This window comes from Talpa europaea, assembly GCF_964194135.1.
Source record: "Talpa europaea genome assembly, chromosome: 5".
In the NCBI taxonomy this organism is placed as follows: Eukaryota; Metazoa; Chordata; class Mammalia; order Eulipotyphla; family Talpidae; genus Talpa; species Talpa europaea.
Window position 1 is genome coordinate 98437566 of NC_140071.1, and position 20487 is coordinate 98458052.

The window sequence follows — 20487 nt, forward strand, 5'->3', positions numbered from 1 at the left end:
GTTTCACATATTTGAAGCATTTCAGTAAAAATATTTTTAAGTTACTAGTGAAACACTGCTTTAGTGGTTAAAAAAAAAAAAGATACATCATTATAACAGATTTATCAGGACTCTAAGAAAAACATTGTCAAAAAAAATCCCCAAATTCAACAAAATCTGTCAAAAATAATTAATCTTATAGATTCACTGCTTATTTTCCATTACTCTCCAAAAAAGCTACCTTTATTCACAAAGTCACATCCAGAAGAACTTATTTTTTATGCAATTACATAAGGTCCTACCAAGAAAGCTTAAATAATATGATTCTAAGAGAAAATAAATCCTACTAGAAAGTTTCTAGGGAAGGTGAGGGAGAAATGCCTGGCAGTTTGTATTGAAGAGAACAGAATTTAGCTGCAGTTACCTGGGTAACTATACCACACAGATTAAATGAGTAATAAGCGACCATACTCAGGTAATAATTTTCTCCCTGTCTCATCTGTCCCCTAACTCCAAAAGCACAAAAGAAAAAATAATTTCATGGTCATAGCGAAATAAAGCATCATAAGAAAAAAACGGTGCTATAATAAAGTTCTTCAGGACCTTTGAGGATCTGTGACCCCAGAGACACCAATCCAAGATCTTTCAAGATGGAAGACACCTTTACATAGAAGAATTAAGAGTATGGATGGGGAAGAAGGGCATACAATCTCTGTCAAACTACACTGAATTAAACAGAACTAAAGAGAACATGCTTTAAGCATATAAATATTAAGGATATGCAAATGTCTGGAATTTTTATTTCTCAGTGTAATCACATAAATTCACTGACATCTCTGATGCTGGTTTATTCATCAAACTAAATGCAAAATTTCTGCTTCTATTTAGAATGGTAACAGTGATAGAGAAAAACCCAGTCAATAATAATACAAATAAATGAAAATTAAAATATAAAAGCTGGAAAGAGCATTAGCAATAAGAAAGAGACCGATAAAATCACAATTTTTCTTGACCTAGTACAGAGCTGAGATTGTAAGGTAACTGAGTAGCCTGAAATCCAAGGAGAGTCAGCCCTGATACCTATCCCCACTCCACCTTCAGTAGACTTTGCAGAATATGAGAGGAAGACAAACAGATAAGGAAAAAAATCAGCTAAAATTTTAGGGTCATTTCAACAGTGTAAACCCCTTGGAGAACCCTGTTACAAGGGGAGTTCACACTCAATTGGAAAGTCCTTTCCACAGATCTCCATAAGGTACACTTGGGAAAAACCACAGTAGGCCAGGAGCCTGCAATCCTAGAGGATGTGGCCACTGCTGGTAGAAAGGTATATAACCCTGAAATCCTCTATGGAACAAACAAATACCCATTGTGTGAAGAGGAAGGAAAGAAAAAAAGAAAGACAAAAACTTCTCTTCTTGGGTATAGGATGAGAAACAGTCCTGAGCAGAATATCACAGTATTCTCTACCAAAAAAGCTAGAGAAGGTCCAGAGAGTCTCCCACAAGACATAATAGATACAAGCCAATGAGAGAAGGGACATAAATACCGAGAAAACCCCATCCCCAAGGCCCACCCACACCGGACCTTGAAGGCTGAATGTGCAACAGACACTCCCTCCTGCCCCCATCACCAGGTTAACAAGTGCTAAATACTACCAGGGGAGAGGTAAGAGTGAGAGGACTTCCCCTCCTGGCTCCCCGAGGCACAGTTGTCAAACAGGCAGAAAGCTGAGTAAAAGTAGGAACCCAGAGAAAAACCTTCTAGCAACCCACCTCCACCCTAAGCACAGGTAGCACTAAAGAAATTTGCAGCTGGTGGTTACCATAGCAACAACAACAAAAAATACCTTAGATATACTTCTGACTGGACTGACTCAATGTTCTGACAGAAGAGGCACGTGAATTTCCAAGCATAAATACTGTTCTTCAGTCTCCATTGTTCTACATAAGATGTATAACACTCAACAAAAAATTTTGAGATGAATGAAGAAGCAAGAAAAATAACCTACTGTTGTCAAAAGAGACACAGAACCAGATTCAGAGATGACCCAGATGTCTTTTTTTTTTTTTAATCAGGATCTACCACTGGCAAACCATGGGTATATACACATACATGGAGGTATGAAGAGATTAGGAATGACAAGAGAGAAGAGAGAAGGAAGCACAAGTCCTTCTACCTTGTCTCAGATGCTGATTTAAAATACCAGCCATGGCTCCCCTCAGCAGTGTACTTCGGTCCTTCTGCCTGCTCTGCTCCCCGCTCTGGCTCTGGTGAATTCTCTCACCCTCCCGCGCTTCTGACTGTACCCAGTGCATGTATAAACAAAACAAACAAACAGACCAGCAAACAAATAAATAAAGCATGCCTCTATACAAAAAAAAAAAATAAAATAAGAAAAAAAAAATAAAATAAAATAAAATACCAGCCATGAAAAAACAAACTTTTAGTGTAAGTTAGTAATTAAAAATACTAAAACCCACAATGAAAAGTATTAATACTCTGATTCTCATCAAGCTTTTGAATAATGCTCATTGTTAGACATGAAAAAAATCAACTGCTAATATTTTTTCTAGCTTTTTTTTTTTTTGAACAGACATTTCTTAGCTATGCTAAGAAATGCTTTTAAGGTGAATTGGAAATGCTTTTAAGGTTGTACTAGAATAGAATACAGTGGAGACAGAAAATGGAAAACTTCTATAAGATAAAAGAAAACAACATTTAAAGTTGTTTTAAAAATAATCAAATAAAAATAATCAAAATAATCAATATCCCTAATAAACAAATACTTTTACAAGGCAGAAGAAAAAAGACAAACAGTCCAAGAGAAAAATGGGCAAAAGATATAAAACTACACTGAAGAAATAAATGGAAGCTGATGATATTTAGGGTTGTTAGGAATGTGGGTATTTTCACTCAATGCTGGGTAGGGATGTAACTTGGTACAACTAATACTCCCCCAATTTCTCAATAACAAAATGAATCCAAGTACTATTCACACTCAAATGAAGCCTTTTTTCTAGTTACATTTTTGCCCCCTCCTTCACTTTATATTCAAGACATATCAAACTGCATTACGTCATATATTTACTTTCACTCCTCTGTGCTAATTCTCCTGCAAAATTTTATCTTTCAGGACCCAGCTCAAATACTTTTTGTCTCTTTCCCAGTAGAATTAGTGAAGCTGTCACGTGTGATCTTATTGCACTCAGTCCATTCCTCCACTCTAACAGTTAAAACATATTAAAGTTACAGGAAAGATGCATGCTAATTATAATACAGAAAGTTCCTACTAATCAACAAAAAATATGGTTAAGAAAATATATGGGCTTTTAAACATATAAAAACGTATACTTCGATAATAATTGAATAAATTAAAGTCATGATACCATTTACTACCTACCAAATCAATTGACAAAATTCAAAAATTTTTACTAAACTGTATATGGGAAAATAGGCATTCTAATAATACTTGCTGATAAGGGCATAAGTTGGCAAGAGCTCTATGAAGGCAATTTGCTATGACCTTTCAAAATTATAAATGTACATATCTTTTGTAGATATCTTTTGACTCAATTCTATTTTTCAGAGTTTATACTACAAATATATTCACAATATTTAACAAGATACTATGTACACATTATTCACTAAAGGATAATTTTTAACAGAAAAGATTGGAAAGATAAATGTGTATCAAAAAGGAAATGGTTATGTAAATTACAGCATATTTGCAAAATGAAATCAAATACCCATATTCATTATAGTATTATTTATAACAGCGAAGACATGAAAGCAACTTAGGTGTCCATCAATGAATTAATGGAGGAAAAAAAATGCATATGTATATATAAAATATATATAAAACATATAATATATATACACCCAATATGTGTATATATGCATATATTGCAAATATACATAAATGATATATATGCATATATCACATATATACATAAATGATATATATGTATATACAATATATAATGTGTATATACATGAAAAATACATTTATTCACATAAATGTTGTCACATTTATTGTGATAACACAGGTGAACCCTGAAAGCATTATGCTTGGAGAAATAAGCCATAACCTCACAGATGCAGAGAATAAATTGGTGGCTTACAGAGGCAGGGAATTCAGTTTGGGTAATATGGGTACAGGGTGTCAAAAAGTACAAACTTATAAAATAAGTACAAAAATGGTTGATATAAAGTATCTTTATATCATGGGGATATAAAGAACATATGGTGACTGTAGTAATGTATATTTGAAAGTTGCTAAGAGAGTAAATCTTAACAGTTTTCTTTACAAGGGAAAAATAACAAGTCTACATGGTGATGGATGTTAACTAGACTTACTGAAATGAGCATTTCAGAGTATATACAAATAGTCATTCATTAAGTTGTACAGCTGAAACTAATATAATGTCATATCTCAATTTTAAAAAATGACTAGACAGCTCTAGCTGAACAATCTCCAGATAGACTAATAAGTCTACTCACACAATTGACACCAAATGTGTGGGCTTTTCCCCATACCAACTAATTCTCCAACATTAACTGGATTTCCTGCAATTCAGCACAATTCTGATATCATATTTAGTGATGTAGGTTGAGCATCAGATCCTACTGCTTAAGGGTTCAACTTCAAAAAGCTGTCCCCACTCCAGAAGCCAATCACAAGTCCAGGCCTAGATACTTCCAGCAAACAGGCTATAAATCGGGGAATTCCATAACCTTCCCATCAAGCTTTACAATTTGCTAGACTGGCTCACAGAACTCACACTTTTTAACATTTATTGTTTTTTTGTATAATAAAGAATATGATAGGCAAGTTTCAGAAGGGTCTGGAGTATGAGAATTTCTGTCCTCACTAGGTTTGTGTGCCACCCTTCTGGCACATGCACACATTCACCAACCTATCAGCTCTCAGAATCCCATAATTCAGGATTTCTACTAAGCCTTCATCACATGAGCATAATCAACAATGACCCCAATCTCTAGTTCTTCTACTAGCCCTGAAGGATGGGAGGTGGGACTGCAACTCTCCAGGCTTCCAATCTTAGTCTCTCTGGTGACCAACCTCCATCCAGGAGCCCTCCAAGAGTTGCCTCCTTAAGAAAAAAAAGACCCTTAAAACCCAGGAAATTACAAGAGTTTTAGAAGCTCTGTATCAGAAACTGGGTCAAAGACTAAATATTAGAACAAAAGATGCTCCTAGCACTCATATCACTCAGGAGGATTACAAGGTTTTTAGGAGCTTTGTGTCAGGAACTGAGTATAGAGAACAAAATATTTTTATTATGTCAAAAATCCTAGCTCCAACACTTACTTTTTCTGTGACTTTAAATAAGTTACATAATCTATGGATATCTTGCTTTCATCTTAAAAAAAAGAGCATGACAACATATTACCACAAGGTATTAAATTGGATACTGAATGTCAGTGTTCAATAAATGTTAAGTATTATTATAATAAATTTGATCTTTCCTTTAGGACTACGAACTCAAAGAAGCAGAATAATAAACCTTTACAATTATATGTCCCTATATGTCTTTATGGAACCAAGCATAATGTTTTTTAATCTAACGTTTAAACAATAGCAAATTAAATCACTTAAAAAATATATACTTACTTTGCAGCAGCAGCAAAATGTCTGTCGGGCACCTGAACGTATATAGAACAAGGATAAAGAGGTGTCTGACAAACCATCTTGGAAACGCTATGCCTTTGACGATGTATCAAGACTTGAAAGGAAAAAAAGGAAAATATTAGTATTTATAGTTTCTTTCATGATTTTTACATTCTTAACCAAGGATATCCAAAAAAACTCAATATTCTGATTCTTTACCATTCTTTAAAAAGCATAATAAACTAAAGCCAAGTAAATATATACAATTGATATGTTTGTCTTCATACATTTTTAACAAGTTATTCAGGTTCAACTGATTATGTTATCTCTATAATTATGGAATATGTACAATTATCCTGATGTGTTTTAATAATTTAAATTTTATTCTTTTTTCTTTAATATATTCACAGAGGTGCCCCAAGTTTCTTTGGAAGAATTAGAACAGGGGCTTCCCTGCTGGTCTAGGAGATAAGTCCCAGCATTATCACCACTATGGCCTGAGGTCAATCCCTGGCCAGGGAGCCAACCCACATATGGTGCAGCAGACCTCCCTATCTCGCCCGCTGCTCCCCTTAGCGGCGTTTTCAGTAGATCTGCCTGTTCTGCTCCCCACTCTATCTCCGGTGAATCCTCTCACACCACCCCACTCACCACTCTCTCTCCACCCCCGTACCTCTGTCCTACACCCCAGTTCTACGCAAAAATAAATTTTAAAAATTAAAAAAAAAAAAAAAGAATTAGAGCAAAGTAGGAAGAATCCAAGTCTTAACAGAGATCAAGACATAATATAAAGCTATGGTAATTAAGACACTTTGTTCCTGGCTCAGTACAGAAGAACAAACTAATAAAACAATAAACATCTTATAAACGCAGAACCATGCTCATGTGAACATTTGAAATATGATAGGGATGTTATTGCAAGTCACTGTGCAAAGAGGTCAATAAGTGGCACTAACACAATTATCCACAGGGAAAGAGTACAGTTGATCCTTGAATAATGTGGTTTTGAATGTGTGAGTCCATTTATACACATGGATTTTTTTCAATAAATATTATCACTGAATGAATCTTTCTACCTGTAAATAAATACAAGTTTATTGTTCATATTATCATTTCATTTTTGATGCCTAGTTATACATATAGCATCTCAAATATCTCAAGTGTATAAGACAGTATTGTAGATACCCATAATCACTCACCTTGTAAACAGATGCATAAACTTATGGTATACATAAATACAGTAAAATGCCAAAAATGTATTTTCTCTTCCATATGATTTTCTTATTTTGTTTTCTCTAGCTTATTGTATTTTAAGAATACAGTATGTAATACAGGTAACTTACAGAATATGTTAATCAACTATATTACACGTAAGACTGCCCATCAACAGCAGGCTATTAGTTAAGCTTGGGGGGAGTCAAGAGTTATGAATGTATTTTCAACTGTGCAGAGGATCAGCGTCCCAACCCTTGCACAGTTCAATGGTCAACTGTATATTTATCCCTATCTCACAATCCACACACACAAAATCAAACGTAGAGTAAGGACTCATATGTGAATGCAAACTTACAGGATTTCATACTATAGGAAAATATATTTATGATCTTTGGAAATGGGGACAATTTCAAACAAAACCCAAAACCACTAACCAAAAAGAATTTAAAGAAAAGTAAAAAAATAAGACAAAAACTTGGAGACTATTATAGCAACATATATAATGGGCAAAGGATTAACACTCTGACTATGTAAGATTAACCCAATGGAAAAACCAACAAAAGAACAGCCTTCTAACTGAAAAGGAAATAAAATTCCACAAATATACAGAAAAAATACATGCTGTCAGATAATTATTCTAAATCACAGTAAAGTATCATTTTACAGTGATACTTCAAGAGTGGTTAGTGGGCCTGTTGCAAATCTGCAACCAAATTAAAATTACATCAGCATGTAAATCAACCACATCACTGAGTACATTATTTAGTGTGTCTGGTAATATTTTTTTCACAAGCCTTTCTTAATGAAAGAAACAGTGCTTTAATCTTATTGGAAATAGGTCACAGTTAGATGAAATAATTTAAGCAGCACTGTTTTACATACATCACATTGGCATAACTTTTTTCCAAAGCCCAGACTCGCTAAAAAGGTGAAGCAATAGTAAATTTACACATAGCAGATAAGAGTATAATTGGAAAACATTGTGGTATTACCCAATATGGCTAAACTCAATGAGCTCAATGATGGCAGCAATTCTACATGTAGGTGAGTACCCCAGAGGAACTCCTCACATGTGTACTAAGAGACATGCAGAATGATCATAACATCATTGAAACGGCAAAACTGCAGAGAATTCAAATATAAGTAAATTGTGATAAACAGATGACTCTCACAAACAACTTTGAGTCTACAACGAATTAATCTGTTCAAAAACATGCATAACTAAATATTGTATCTAGGTGTATACATATAATTATATGTATGTGTATTAAATGTAACAATATATATTAAAACTATAAAGAAAAAGAGGGAGTAATATAAAATAAAAGTTCAGGAAAAGTTCTTACCTCTAGAGAAAAAGCATATGAAATTTAAAAAAAAAAGGAGTTGGGCCTTGAAAATATATAATCTATTTTTTGAAACTTAATAGTGTATGTTCAGAATTTTAAGTTAGTCTTTACATATGTTATAAATATTCTTTTGTACGTAGGGATTGTTTCAAAAGAACATACAAAATTAGTCTTCCTCCCATATCAGCCCCCAGTGTCCCCTCCATGTCAGCAATTTCCTACTAATCTTTCTAGAAATATTAATTCCCTCTTCTTTTATAAAAAATGGTGGCATACTCATAGTTCTACACCTTGTCTTTTCACTTAAAGGTATTACAGTCCACTTTCACACACACATACATAGAATATACACATTATGAGATGTATATATATCATTTCATTTACGCCTTTTAAAAAAGTATATATATGTGTATATTATAACAGCAATTTTCTATACATATCATAAGAACTCTTTTTGCGGCTGCAAAGTACTCCACTGTGTAACTGTATCATAATTTACTTAATCAGTGACCAACCATTAGGTCATTTACAATACATGCTATTATAAAGTGTTGTAGTGAATAACCTACACAAACATCATTTTGCACACATAGAAGAAAATTTACAGAATAAATTTCAAGGAGGGAATTTGCTGAGTCAAAGAATATAAATATTTGTAATTTTGATAAATACTGCTCTCTAAAATAACAGTACCAAATATTTCCACCAGCAAGAAAAAGGTCATTGGTTTTCTACACTCATGCAAGCATAGTATGTTTACCAAACATCTGATCTTTTGCCATTAGAGTAAACAAAATATGGTGTGCAAAGCTGTCTTAATTTGCATTTTTCTTATAAGCTGGCTGAGTATGTGTTCGTGTGTTTGACCATCTATATCTTCTTTTCTGTTGCGTTGGCTTAAATTCAGTTTTGTAAATTAGTACACCACAACTATATTTTCATGTAAAGTAGCTGATAAAATCCCGTATCTTAAAATCCAGTGCAACTAACAGTATGGAAATTGTAAGACTTATATAGAATTCATTTTGTAAGTTAAATGGATTCATCTAGGAAATTATATTCCCAAGTACACAGTACTGTGTGTGCAAAATAAAGTCCTTACCATGGTCTACAAGGCTGGATGTGAGCTAGTCCGTGCCTATCACTGGCCACTTTCCTATCTCCTCATTGTGATTCTTCTTTCTCATCTTTTTTCAACTTAATTCCTGCCTCAAATCCTTGGCATTTAATGTCACATTTCATGGGACTGCAACACCTCCATCTCTTCCCATGGTATACTCTTTCTGATCTTCAGTTTAAATGCCATCAAAGACACACGTGTAATAACTCAATTTTATCTCTATTTGCCAACAGAAAGCTGAAGTACAAGATAATCACCAAAACAATGAATTCAATGAGCATACAGGAATTACATTTGGGGCAGTGTAGAAGATCTGTGTATTTTGGGGGATTTTCTGTGGCACGAAATCTATAAGGGGCTCGAAAGAAAAAGGGAAACAGACTCACAAGCCAGTTCCTGACATCCAGAATCTCAAATTTATTGGGCTACACTGGTAAAACAATCTAAGAGGGGATCCTCCACATTTGTAAGGAATCAAGCTATCTTGAAAAAAATGGCATACGGCAAATGAAATAACAAGCAATTATCCATTCAAGGTCAGGCAAACACTTCAAAACAGTAATCATAATTGTACTAAACAAGTATGCAACAACACTGGTAAGATCTTCAAAAGAATAATTCTCTTGTGTACACCAATTGCAAAGTACTCTAAAACAATCAACCACTACCATTTAGAATTCCTATTCATGACAGCCAGAATTAAAATTTTCAACAGAAATCTATCAAACTACTACATACAGAAACCAAGTTACAAAAATACAACCATTTAAACAGCACTGTTTGACCACTTCACTTCTGTACATTCAACCATTCTGTAGTCAACTTGCCTATGTATTATTTTATTGTATTCCCTTAACACATTTCTTCTCTCACTCTTAGCTAACTTGCTAAGCCCTCAACTACTTATAGAAGCCCTCAACTACTTATAAACCTCCCTGAATCTGCTTTCATTTATTCACGCCACCTTCATCTATTGGCAATGAGATGAAATTTATTCTATTTCCTTTGCTAGATTATTCTATTTCTAGATTATTCTATTTCCTTTGCTAATTTATTCTATTTCCTTTCCTTTCCTTATACCTGATACTAAAAAGTTAAGAGTTCCCCAAGGGTTCTCAACTGACTCTATAATCCCCATTGTCCCTAGAGCTTATCCATCTAGTGTTTGTTTCCTCACCATACCAGCACAGTCCAGGCCACCATCATCTACCACATGGACTATGACAAAAGATTGCAAACTTATCTGTCTTCTTCCCTTTGCCCTTTTCATTTCTTTCTTCTCATAGGGGTAGGAGGGTCATTTAAAAATAAAATCTCAGGGCTCCCCGATGATGCAAGGGTTAAGATGCAACCTATGAAGCTCTCCACAGACACTGCAGCACGAGTTCGATTCCAGGCTAGCCAGGGAGCAGTCCACATGGCACAGCAGACCTCTCCTGACTCGCCTGCTGCTCCCCTCAGCAGTGTATTTCTTCAGTCTGCCTGTTCTTTTCCCCACTCTGTCTCTGGTGAATCCTCTCACCCTCACATCTGGCCTGTACCCCAGTTCTTGTATGCATAAATAAATAAATCTTTTTAAAAATAATAAAATAAAATCTCATCATGTCCTTAAAGCACTTGGAAGCCTTCACAAAGCACTTTGAATAATTTAACAAGATCCTCTCTAAGCAAATTCTAACCTACTTAGTATGTTCCATCTACCACCACTTTCTCTTGTGTTTCCCTTGCTTCAAAATCACTGGTCTCTTTTCAGTTACTTGGACTTAACATTTTTTACCACCTTAGGATTTTCAAATATAATCTTCCCTCCATCTGTGACATTCTCCCCTACTACAAATTTATAATTATCTAATGATCTTTCAGGGACTCTTCTTAAACTACTTCTTCAGAAGTCTTCTGTGAAGACTCAAAATAGGTAAATCCCTCATATACATCCTTCTCCTTCTGGAATTTAGAACAATTCTAAAGAAATAATTATCCAATTAATGTCTGCTCTTCAATAATGATAATACCATGGGCAGGGATTGCTCACCATTCTGTCCCTAATACCTAACACAGAGTTTGGGAAATGAAGATACAATAAAAATCCGTTGAATCAAGTAAAGCAATCTGAACAAATAAGAGCAAAACTGGACTGTACTTAAAATTGTATCCATCATAACACATGGAAGAAGGGTGGCATTTTGTTTGAACATCCATTTATTCACTCATTCATTTATTTGACAATGAATGTCATGACAATGTCATTTATTTGACATTTATTTGACAATAGGCCAACAAAAGTGTGTGCTAGCACTTTTTAACTTGGTGAACAAAACAAATAACCTCTGTCCTTATGGTGCTTATATCTGCTGGGGAGGGGGGGTGGGGTAAGCAATATTAGTAAACATAAAGACTGCTTGAAACCAGCAGAAGGATCTCAGAGGAGTCAGAGGTGAGCTGGGAAGTTCGCCCAAGCCAGGCCCCTTCTGGCCAGCAGTTTGAGCCCAGAGGGGGAGCGGGCACCCAAGGCCAGGGAAAACCGGGCACGTAGGAGAGTGTGTACCCACATCACCTTTTTAGAACAGGGACTTTTCTTCAATAAAGACTGCTTGAAACCGGCAAAAGGCTCCCAGAGGAGCCAGAGGTGAGCTGGGAAGTTTGCCCATGCCAGGCCCCTTCTGGCCAGCAGTCCGAACCCAGAGGGGAAGCGGGCACCCACAGCCAGGGCCAACCAGGCACACGGGAGAGTGTGCCTGTATCCAAATCACCATTTTAGAATAGGGACCTTTCTTCAGTAAAGACTGCTTGAAACGAGCAGAAGGCTCCTGGAGGAGTCAGAAGTAAGCTAGAAAATTCACCCAAGCCAGGCCCCTTCTGACCAGCAGTCCGAGCCCAAAAGGGGAGCAGGCACCCACAGCCAGGGCAGATCCAGCGTGCGGGAGAGTGTGCCTGTCACCGAATTGCCATTTTAGAATAGGGACCTTTCTTCAATAAAGACTGCTTGAAACCTGCATAAGGCTCCCAGAGGAGCCAGAGGTGAGCTGGGAAGTTCGCCCACACCAGGCCCCTTCGGACCAGCAGTCCAAACCCAGAGGGGGAGCGGGCACCCACGGCTAGGGCAGACCGGGCACACGGAAGAGTGTGCCTATCTCCAAAGTGCCATTTTAGAACAGGGACCTTTCTTCAATAAAGACTGCTTGAATCTGGCAGAAGGCTCCCTGTGGAGCCAGAGGGAGAAGTTTCCCTGCGCTGTGAGCTGAAGGCCCCCACAAGCCTGGTCCCACCTGGCAGGAAGTCACAGCCCAGAGGAGGATCCAGAGATTTGGAACCCAGAGTGCAATCCAGCTGCCCCACCTCCAGGGAAGTCTGTGGGACTTCAAGATGCACCTTTGTAACTAAACACAGAAGGGGGAGAGATACAGTGACAGTGACCATTAACATACTCAAAGTACCACTGCCTCACTAGACTTCTGGCATAACAGTTTTTGACTCATTTGGATTGCCAGTTTCTGAAACTCCCAAAGAACACACCAAAAAGATGCCAGCCAGTACCAGCAGCACAGTGTCCCAACGCATAAGAGAAATTAAAAGACAGGCAGCAGGGAAAAGAAAAACTACAAGCAAAGTAGCAACGCCTCAGAAAAAAGACACACCACAAAAAAAAAAAAAAAAAAAACACCCACCAGCTTGCAACTACGGTGACTTGGAAGAACTTCTGAGACTTCCAGAAAAAGCATTTAAAATTGCCAAGATGAAAACACTGATGGAAATCATTAAGGAAAACAATGCTCAGAAGAATGAAATTGAGTCTCTAAAGAGGGAAATGAAGGAAATTCAGGAGATCAAAGGATTAACAGAAGAGCTAAAGAATGCTGGGAAAAGCAGTGATAACAGAATAGAGGAAATGGAAGAACGAATAAGCACTCTCGAAGACACAGAAATAAAAAGAACCAAAACAGAGAAGGAAAGAGAAGTACGACTGAAAGACTGAAGAAAGACTTCGGGAACTATCTGACTCCATGAGGAAAGAAAATATAAGAATTATAGGAATCCCAGAAGGAGAGGAAAGAGACCTAGGAAGAGAGAAAATATTCAAGGAAATAATTGAAGAGAACTTCCCAAATGGGAAGAAGGAGCTGAAAATTGATATACAAGAAGCAAGAAGAACACCAAACTTCCATGATGAAAGGAAAAATACAGCAAGACACATAACAGTAAAGCTCCCAAGAATCCAGGACAAGGAAAAAATAATGAAGCTGACAAGAGAGAAGAAACAGATAACATACAAAGGAAAACCAATCAAACTGACATCAGACTTCTCCAAAGAAACACTACGGGCAAGGAGAAAGTGGAGGGACATAGTCAACAGACTTCAAGACAACAGATGCCAACAAAGAATACTCTATCCTGCAAAGCTTTCCTTCCTCTATGAAGAAAGAATAAGGACCTTCCCAGACAAACAGAAACTCTGGAATTTCATTACGACTAAACCCCAACTCCAAAAAACACTACAAGGAGTCCTATAGCCAGAATCTCAGAAGGACGAAAAACAACAAAAGAAGGCCAAAAAAAAAAAAGTTATTAAAAGAATAAATAAATAAAATCAAAGGAAAGACAAATACAATGGCAAATAGAGATGCTAACATATCAATATTAACTCTAAATGTAAATGGACTAAACTCTTCAATAAAAAGACACAGAGTCGCAGGCTGGATTAAGAAACAAAATCCAACCTTTGGCTGACTCCAGGAAACACATTTAGCTACAAAAGATAAAAATAGACTCAAAGTTAAAGGATGGAAAACAATCCTACAAGCAAATGGACCAAAAAAGAAAGCAGGAACAGCTATACTTATATCAGATAAAACAGATTTCAAACTCAAAAAGGTAAAAAGAGACCCCAACGGTCACTACATTATGATCAAGGGGACAATACTTCAAGAAGAAATAACACTTATTAACATATACTCACCAAACAAAGGAGCACCAAAATATATCATACAACTATTGTCATCTTTGAAAACAGACATCAGAAAAAACACATACGTAGTAGGAGACTTCAACACACCACTATCAACAATGGATAGATGAACGAGACAAAAAATAAGTAAAGACACTAAAGCTCTAAATAAGGATCGAGAGCACTTGGGCTGAACAGACATCTATAGAACACTAAACCCAAAAAAATCTGAGTACATATTTTTCTCAAGCGCACACAGATCATTCTCCAGGATCGATCATACTGGGACACAAGACAAACATCAACAGATACACCAAGATCAAAATCATACCAACCATCTTTTCTGACCATGAGGCATCAAACTAGAAATAAACCATAAAAAGAAGGCAAGGAACTTTCCTACCTCATGGAGATTGAAACCCACACTACTGGAAGACCACTGGACTAATAAGGAGATCAAAGAAGAAATTAAAAAATTCTTTGAATTGAATGTCAAGGAGGACACCAATATCCTAAATGTATGGGATGCAGCAAAAGCAGTAATAAGAGGAAAATATATAGCAATAGAGGCTCACATCAAGAAACAAGAAAGAACTCAAAGAAACAACCTAATCTTGAAGCTCAAAGAACTAGAAAAAGAACAACAATAACAAAAAAAAACCCAAAACCAGTAGAAGAAAAGAAATAATAAAAACCAAAGCAGAAATAAATGAAATTGAAACTAAAAAAAAAAATCTAAAAGATCAATGAAACCAAGAGCTGGTTCTTCGAAAAAATAAATAAAATAGACAAACCCCTAGCCAGGCTCACAAAGGAAAAAAAGGGAGAAAGCACAAATAAACAGGATCACAAATGAAAGAGGAGAAATCACAACGGACACAGCAGAAATCAAAAGAATAATCAGAAACCACTATGAACAGTTATATGGAAACAAGTCCAACAATCTAGAGGAGATGGACAAATTCCTACAACTCTACAATCACCCAAAGCTAGATAAAGAAGAAATAGAACACCTAAACAGACCAATTATAAGCAGCGAAATTGAAATGGTAATAAAAAACCTTCCCAAAAACAAAAGCCCGGGACCCAATGGATTTACAAATGAATTCTACCAAACGTTCAGAAACTAATTAGTGCCTATCCTTCACAAACTCTTCCAAAAAACTAAGAAGGAAGGGAAAATACCAAACACGTTCTATGAAGGCAACATTACACTAATACCAAAACTGAACAAGGACAACACAAAAAAAGAAAACTATAGGCCAATCTCACTAATGAACACTGATACAAAAATCCTCAATAAAAATTTAGCTATCAGAATCCAACAATGTATCCATAAGATAATTCACCACGACCAAGTAGGATTCATTTCAGGGACACAAGGATGGTTCAACATCCAAAAATCAATCAACATTATCCAACACATCAACAAAAAGAAATATAAAAACCTTATGATAATATCAATAGAAGCCATGAAAACTTTCAACAAAGTGCAACACCCATTCATGATAAAAGCCCTTGAAATTCTTGGGATACAAGGAACATACCTCAACATCATAAAGGCCATATATGACAAGCCAACAGCCAGTATCAGTCTCAATGGTGAAAAGCTGAAAGCATTTCCATTAAGATCTGGAACAAGACAAGGATGTCCACTCTCACCACTGCTTTTCAATATAATACTGGAAGTCCTAGCCAGAGCAATAAGACAAGAGAAAGACATACAAGGAATCCAAATAGGAAAAGAAGAAGTCAAACTATCACTATTTGCATATGACATGATAATATACATAGAGAACCCCAAAAACTCCACAGAAAAACTAATTCAACTCATCAATCAGTTCAGTAAAGTGGCAGGTTACAAAATCAACACACAAAAGTCAGTAGCCTTCCTATACACAAACAATAAATCTGAAGAAGAAGAAATCAAATAAACCATCCCCTTTATTATCGAAACAAAAAAAGTCAAATACTTGCGAATAAATCTAACAAAAGAGGTAAAGGACCTATACAAAGAAAACTATAAAACACTGTTAAAAGAAATAGAAGAAGACACAAAGAAATGGAAAGATATCCCCTGCTCATGGATTGGAAGAATAAACATTATTAAAATGGCCATCCTTCCAAAAGCAATATACAGATTCAATGCTATTCCAATAAAAATTTCAATATCATTCTTCAAAGAAATAGAACAATCATTGATGAAATTCATATGGAATCACCAAAAACCCCAAATAGCCAAAGCTCTCCTGAAAAAAAAAGGGGGGGAATGGAGGCATCACACTCCCAGACTTCAAACTATACTACAAAGCCATAATCATCAAAACTGCATGGTATTCAAACAAGAACAGACACACAGACCAATGGAACCCAATAGAAAATCCAGAAATAGACCCACAGATTTATGGTCAACTAATCTTTGACAAAGGAGCAAAGAATATGCATTGGAGCAAAGAAAGTTTGTTCAATAAATGGTGCTGGGAAAACTGGGTTGCTACATGCTAAAGAATGAAGCTTGACTACTACCTAACACCATGCACAAAAACCAACTCAAAATGGATTAAAGAACTAAACATAAGACCTGAAACCATAAAATACATAGAAGGAAATATAGGCGAAACACTACATGATATGCACATCAAAGACATCTTTACAGACACATCACCCAAAGCAGTGATAGTGAAGGCAAAAATAAACAGCTGGGACTACATCAAATTAAAGAGCTTCTGCACAGCAAAAGAGACAATAACAAAAACAAAGAGAAACCCCACCGACTGGGAGAACATTTTTGCACACAACACTAATGATAAAGGACTGATCACAAAAATCTACAAAGAGCTGATGAGACTTAACAAAAACAAAGAAAACAATCCAGTCAAAAAATGGGCAGAAGAGCTAAAAAGAAACTTCTCTGAAGAGGAAATGCAAATGGCCAACAGGCATATGAACGAATGTTCAACATCACTTGTAATCAGGGAAATGCAAATCAAAACTACAATGAGCTACCATCTTACACCAGTGAGAATGGCACATATTAAAAAAACTAACAACAAATGTTGGGGAGGTTGTGAAGAAAAAGGAACTCTCCTGCACTGTTGGTGGGAGTGCAAACTGGTCCAACCACTATGGAGAGCTGTGTGGAGATTACTTGACCTACTAAAGATAGAGCTTCCATATGATCCAGCAATTCCACTCCTAGGTATTTACCCAAAGGACACAGAAACATCAATTCCAAAGAGCACCTGCACCCTTATGTTTAGAGCAGCACTATTAACAATAGCTAAGCTTTGGAAACAACCCAAATGCCCAAAAACAGATGACTGGATCAAGAAGATGTGGTATATATACACCATGGAATATTACTCAGCATTCAAAAAAGATAAACACATGCAATTTGCAGCAACATGGATGGCGCTGGAAGGGATCATGCTCAGCGAAATAAGCCAGAAAGAAAAAGAGAAATACCGGATGGTCTCACTCATAGCAGGAATTTAGAAAACTTAAATAAGGGACCAGGAAAAAGAATAACTATAAGAAAGAAAATATCAAAATCCACAAACAACTATGAACTAGAGACACTCTATGGGGTGTGGGGTGGGGAAAGGAGGGAATGGGGTCAAAATAAGGGGGTTGTAATTGTACGGGGAATATAAAAATAAAATTTAAATTAAAAAAATTAGTAAACATAAAACAGAGTGGTCAGTGTACCCACAGGATAAAAGTGATAAAGACAAGGGGAAAGCAAGTTACATTTTAATTAGGGGATTAAGGTAAGCCTTGACAAAAACTTGAAAGAAATGAGGAATTCTGCCACGCTAATAACTATAAAAAGTGTTCCTGGCCCATTCCACTGGGGAGAAAAAGTCCTCCTAAGGCAGGAGTCCTGTTGCAATGTTTACGGAACACTGTACTGCAAACTGGCTACAGCACAGTGAAGGAAGAGGAGGGCAGCTGGAGACAAGGGCAAAATGGAAAGCTAGGGAAATAAGGGTGGGATAAGACAAGTTACCAGACAACATGGAAGATAAAAGATAAAAAGGAAACCACTGAAATTAGTAATAAAAATTAACATTTTATTACAGCTAATGCTCCAAGATATCATTTCAACATATCAATCTAAGAAGAAACTATGGAAATATGGTCTTTTGTGGCACTAATTTTTCAAAATTGAATGTGTATTTGACACACTCAATTCAAATCAGTCACATTTGAAGTTCTCAATAATGAGTACTAAAATAGCAGAGCTGTGGGCCATTTTAAAAACTTTGGATTTAGAAAAATAGTGAGGTTTTTGCAAGAGGCTAAGCACAGGAGCAATATGATTTAAATTCTTAAAGACCAATTTCACTACTTGTTGAGAATAGACTTCAGAGAAATCCAGCCGAGGTATGGTAGTGACTTGGAAGCAAGTTGCAGTGAGGCAGTGATAAGTCAGATTTCTGGATTTATTTTGAGGGTAAAACAAACAGGATTTGCCAACTATTTAATGTGAAAATGTGAGAAAAGGGGTGGGGAAGTTTGAGGATATTCTGAAGTTTTGGTCTGGAATATTGAAAGAATGGAGATGTCATCAAATGATATGAGGTAAGACTATATCTATGTCAATGAGTTTAACTTTAGACAAATATTAGCTGCTGATGAGAGATACAAGTGGAGATCTACAATAGGCAGAAAAGTGTTTAGGAATCCATGATTTGGGAAGGAGATCCCCAACTTTTAGAGTCATTAAGATCTAAGTAAAGTCAAAGTCACAAGATTTGGATGAGATCACCAAATGAGTGAATTTAGATACAAAAGACATGCACCATTAGAATGGAAAATGGACTCCTGGTTCCTGAGATTATCCATGGTAAGAGATTGGGAAAAGGATGAGGAACCAGCAAGATGGTGTGAGAAGTGACAACTGAGACTAAAAGAGTAAGGTATCCTGGAAGACATAGAGAAGAAAATGTGGCAAGGAGAGAAAGAGAAACTTTAGTTCTCTTTTTAGTTTCTTTGGTTTATCTAAGATGGCAATATTTCCATCATATAGGAAGGTAATGCCATCAATCTTTTTTTTTTTTTTCAGTAAATACATATTTTGGCTTGTAGTAGTTAGCAGAATCTGTTGTGATCACTTGTCACACCTATTCTTTAAGCAATAACTATCCCCAAAACAAAATGTTGGTCTTGACGTAGAACACTATGCCGCAGTTAAAAAAATTTTTCATTGGTCTAGGAGTGCAAGCTTAAGTTCTTTCTCTGCCACTAATAGTTATATGAATTTGGCTATATACCACCAGGACTAGTTTCTTCCTCTGTAAAATGAGGGTTATGCAGACTGCTGCCTCCACCTAAAGCTCTCCCTTAATTAATTAACAATTGCTGTGCTTCAAAAAATCACTAAAATTTAAAAAGCATAGTACCAAAAAGTGTCATCCTAGTCAACGAATTGGACCTGATTAGCTGCTAAAAAGAACAGCTACCAACAATATAAAATTAGCTTCCAAATAATAAGTGGAAGTTTAAGAACTGGAATTTCTTGCAATGATGTAGTCCAAAAATAACAATAAGCATTTTTTAAACTGTTTACTGATTTAAGTCACTCAAATATGCCAGCCTTTCCTTACAAAAGCTCACCTTACGTATCAAACTCCTTTTTCCCCTAGCCCACACCCCTAGGATAGAAGACAGAATTCCGACTTCGCCTCCCGACCCTACTCGTGGGTGGAGGGGTGTCAAGGGTGACAAAATACAGCCCCCTTCCACTCCGAAAACGGCTCTAGGAAGAGAATGACATTCCTGATAAGGTCGTTTTTAAATATTATTAACCTTATGGAGAACCTAGAGCGCAGAAAGAGCAATGCCTAGTGTAGACACGTGTCTAGGGCAGTCCGACTTGCATTCTGCTATAACAGGAGACTCCGCGCCAGAAGTATTTTCCCCCAACCCTTTGCTTTACCTCTACCCAGGCACCACCTTACGGCCGCCGCCATGTTGACCACTACGGATAGTGTGACGAAACTGGTCCTACACTCCAACTTGGAAAGAATTTAAAAAGGGTTCCGTTTCGGAATTGACTGAGGGGGAAGGGATTAGAAGGAGCAAGAGGAAAGGGGCGGGAACCAAAACAGGCTTGCAAGACGCTAGTGCCCCGTGGCGGTGTTACAGTCAAGTCTTCCGTGCCGCGTTGGACTTTGTGTTTCGTGGTTCCGGCACGACAGTTTAAATATGTTTGGGAACTAATGCCTTTCTTCCAAAATACGGCCCT

At 36.5% G+C, this 20487-nt stretch overlaps 1 protein-coding gene across 1 annotated transcript in view; it reads right to left on the reverse strand.

Moving 5' to 3' along the window:
• The window catches only part of MRPL1 (mitochondrial ribosomal protein L1), a gene marked incomplete at both ends in the record, with an annotated part of 76872 nt that extends 56660 nt beyond the window's left edge, over positions 1–20212 (reverse strand). The window contains 2 exons of the mRNA XM_084233487.1: positions 5615–5726; positions 20179–20212. Coding sequence (XP_084089613.1) covers positions 5615–5726; positions 20179–20212 — 146 coding nt within the window. The remainder of the gene's footprint in view (positions 1–5614; positions 5727–20178) is intronic.
• Between the last annotated feature and the right edge of the window lie 275 nt (positions 20213–20487).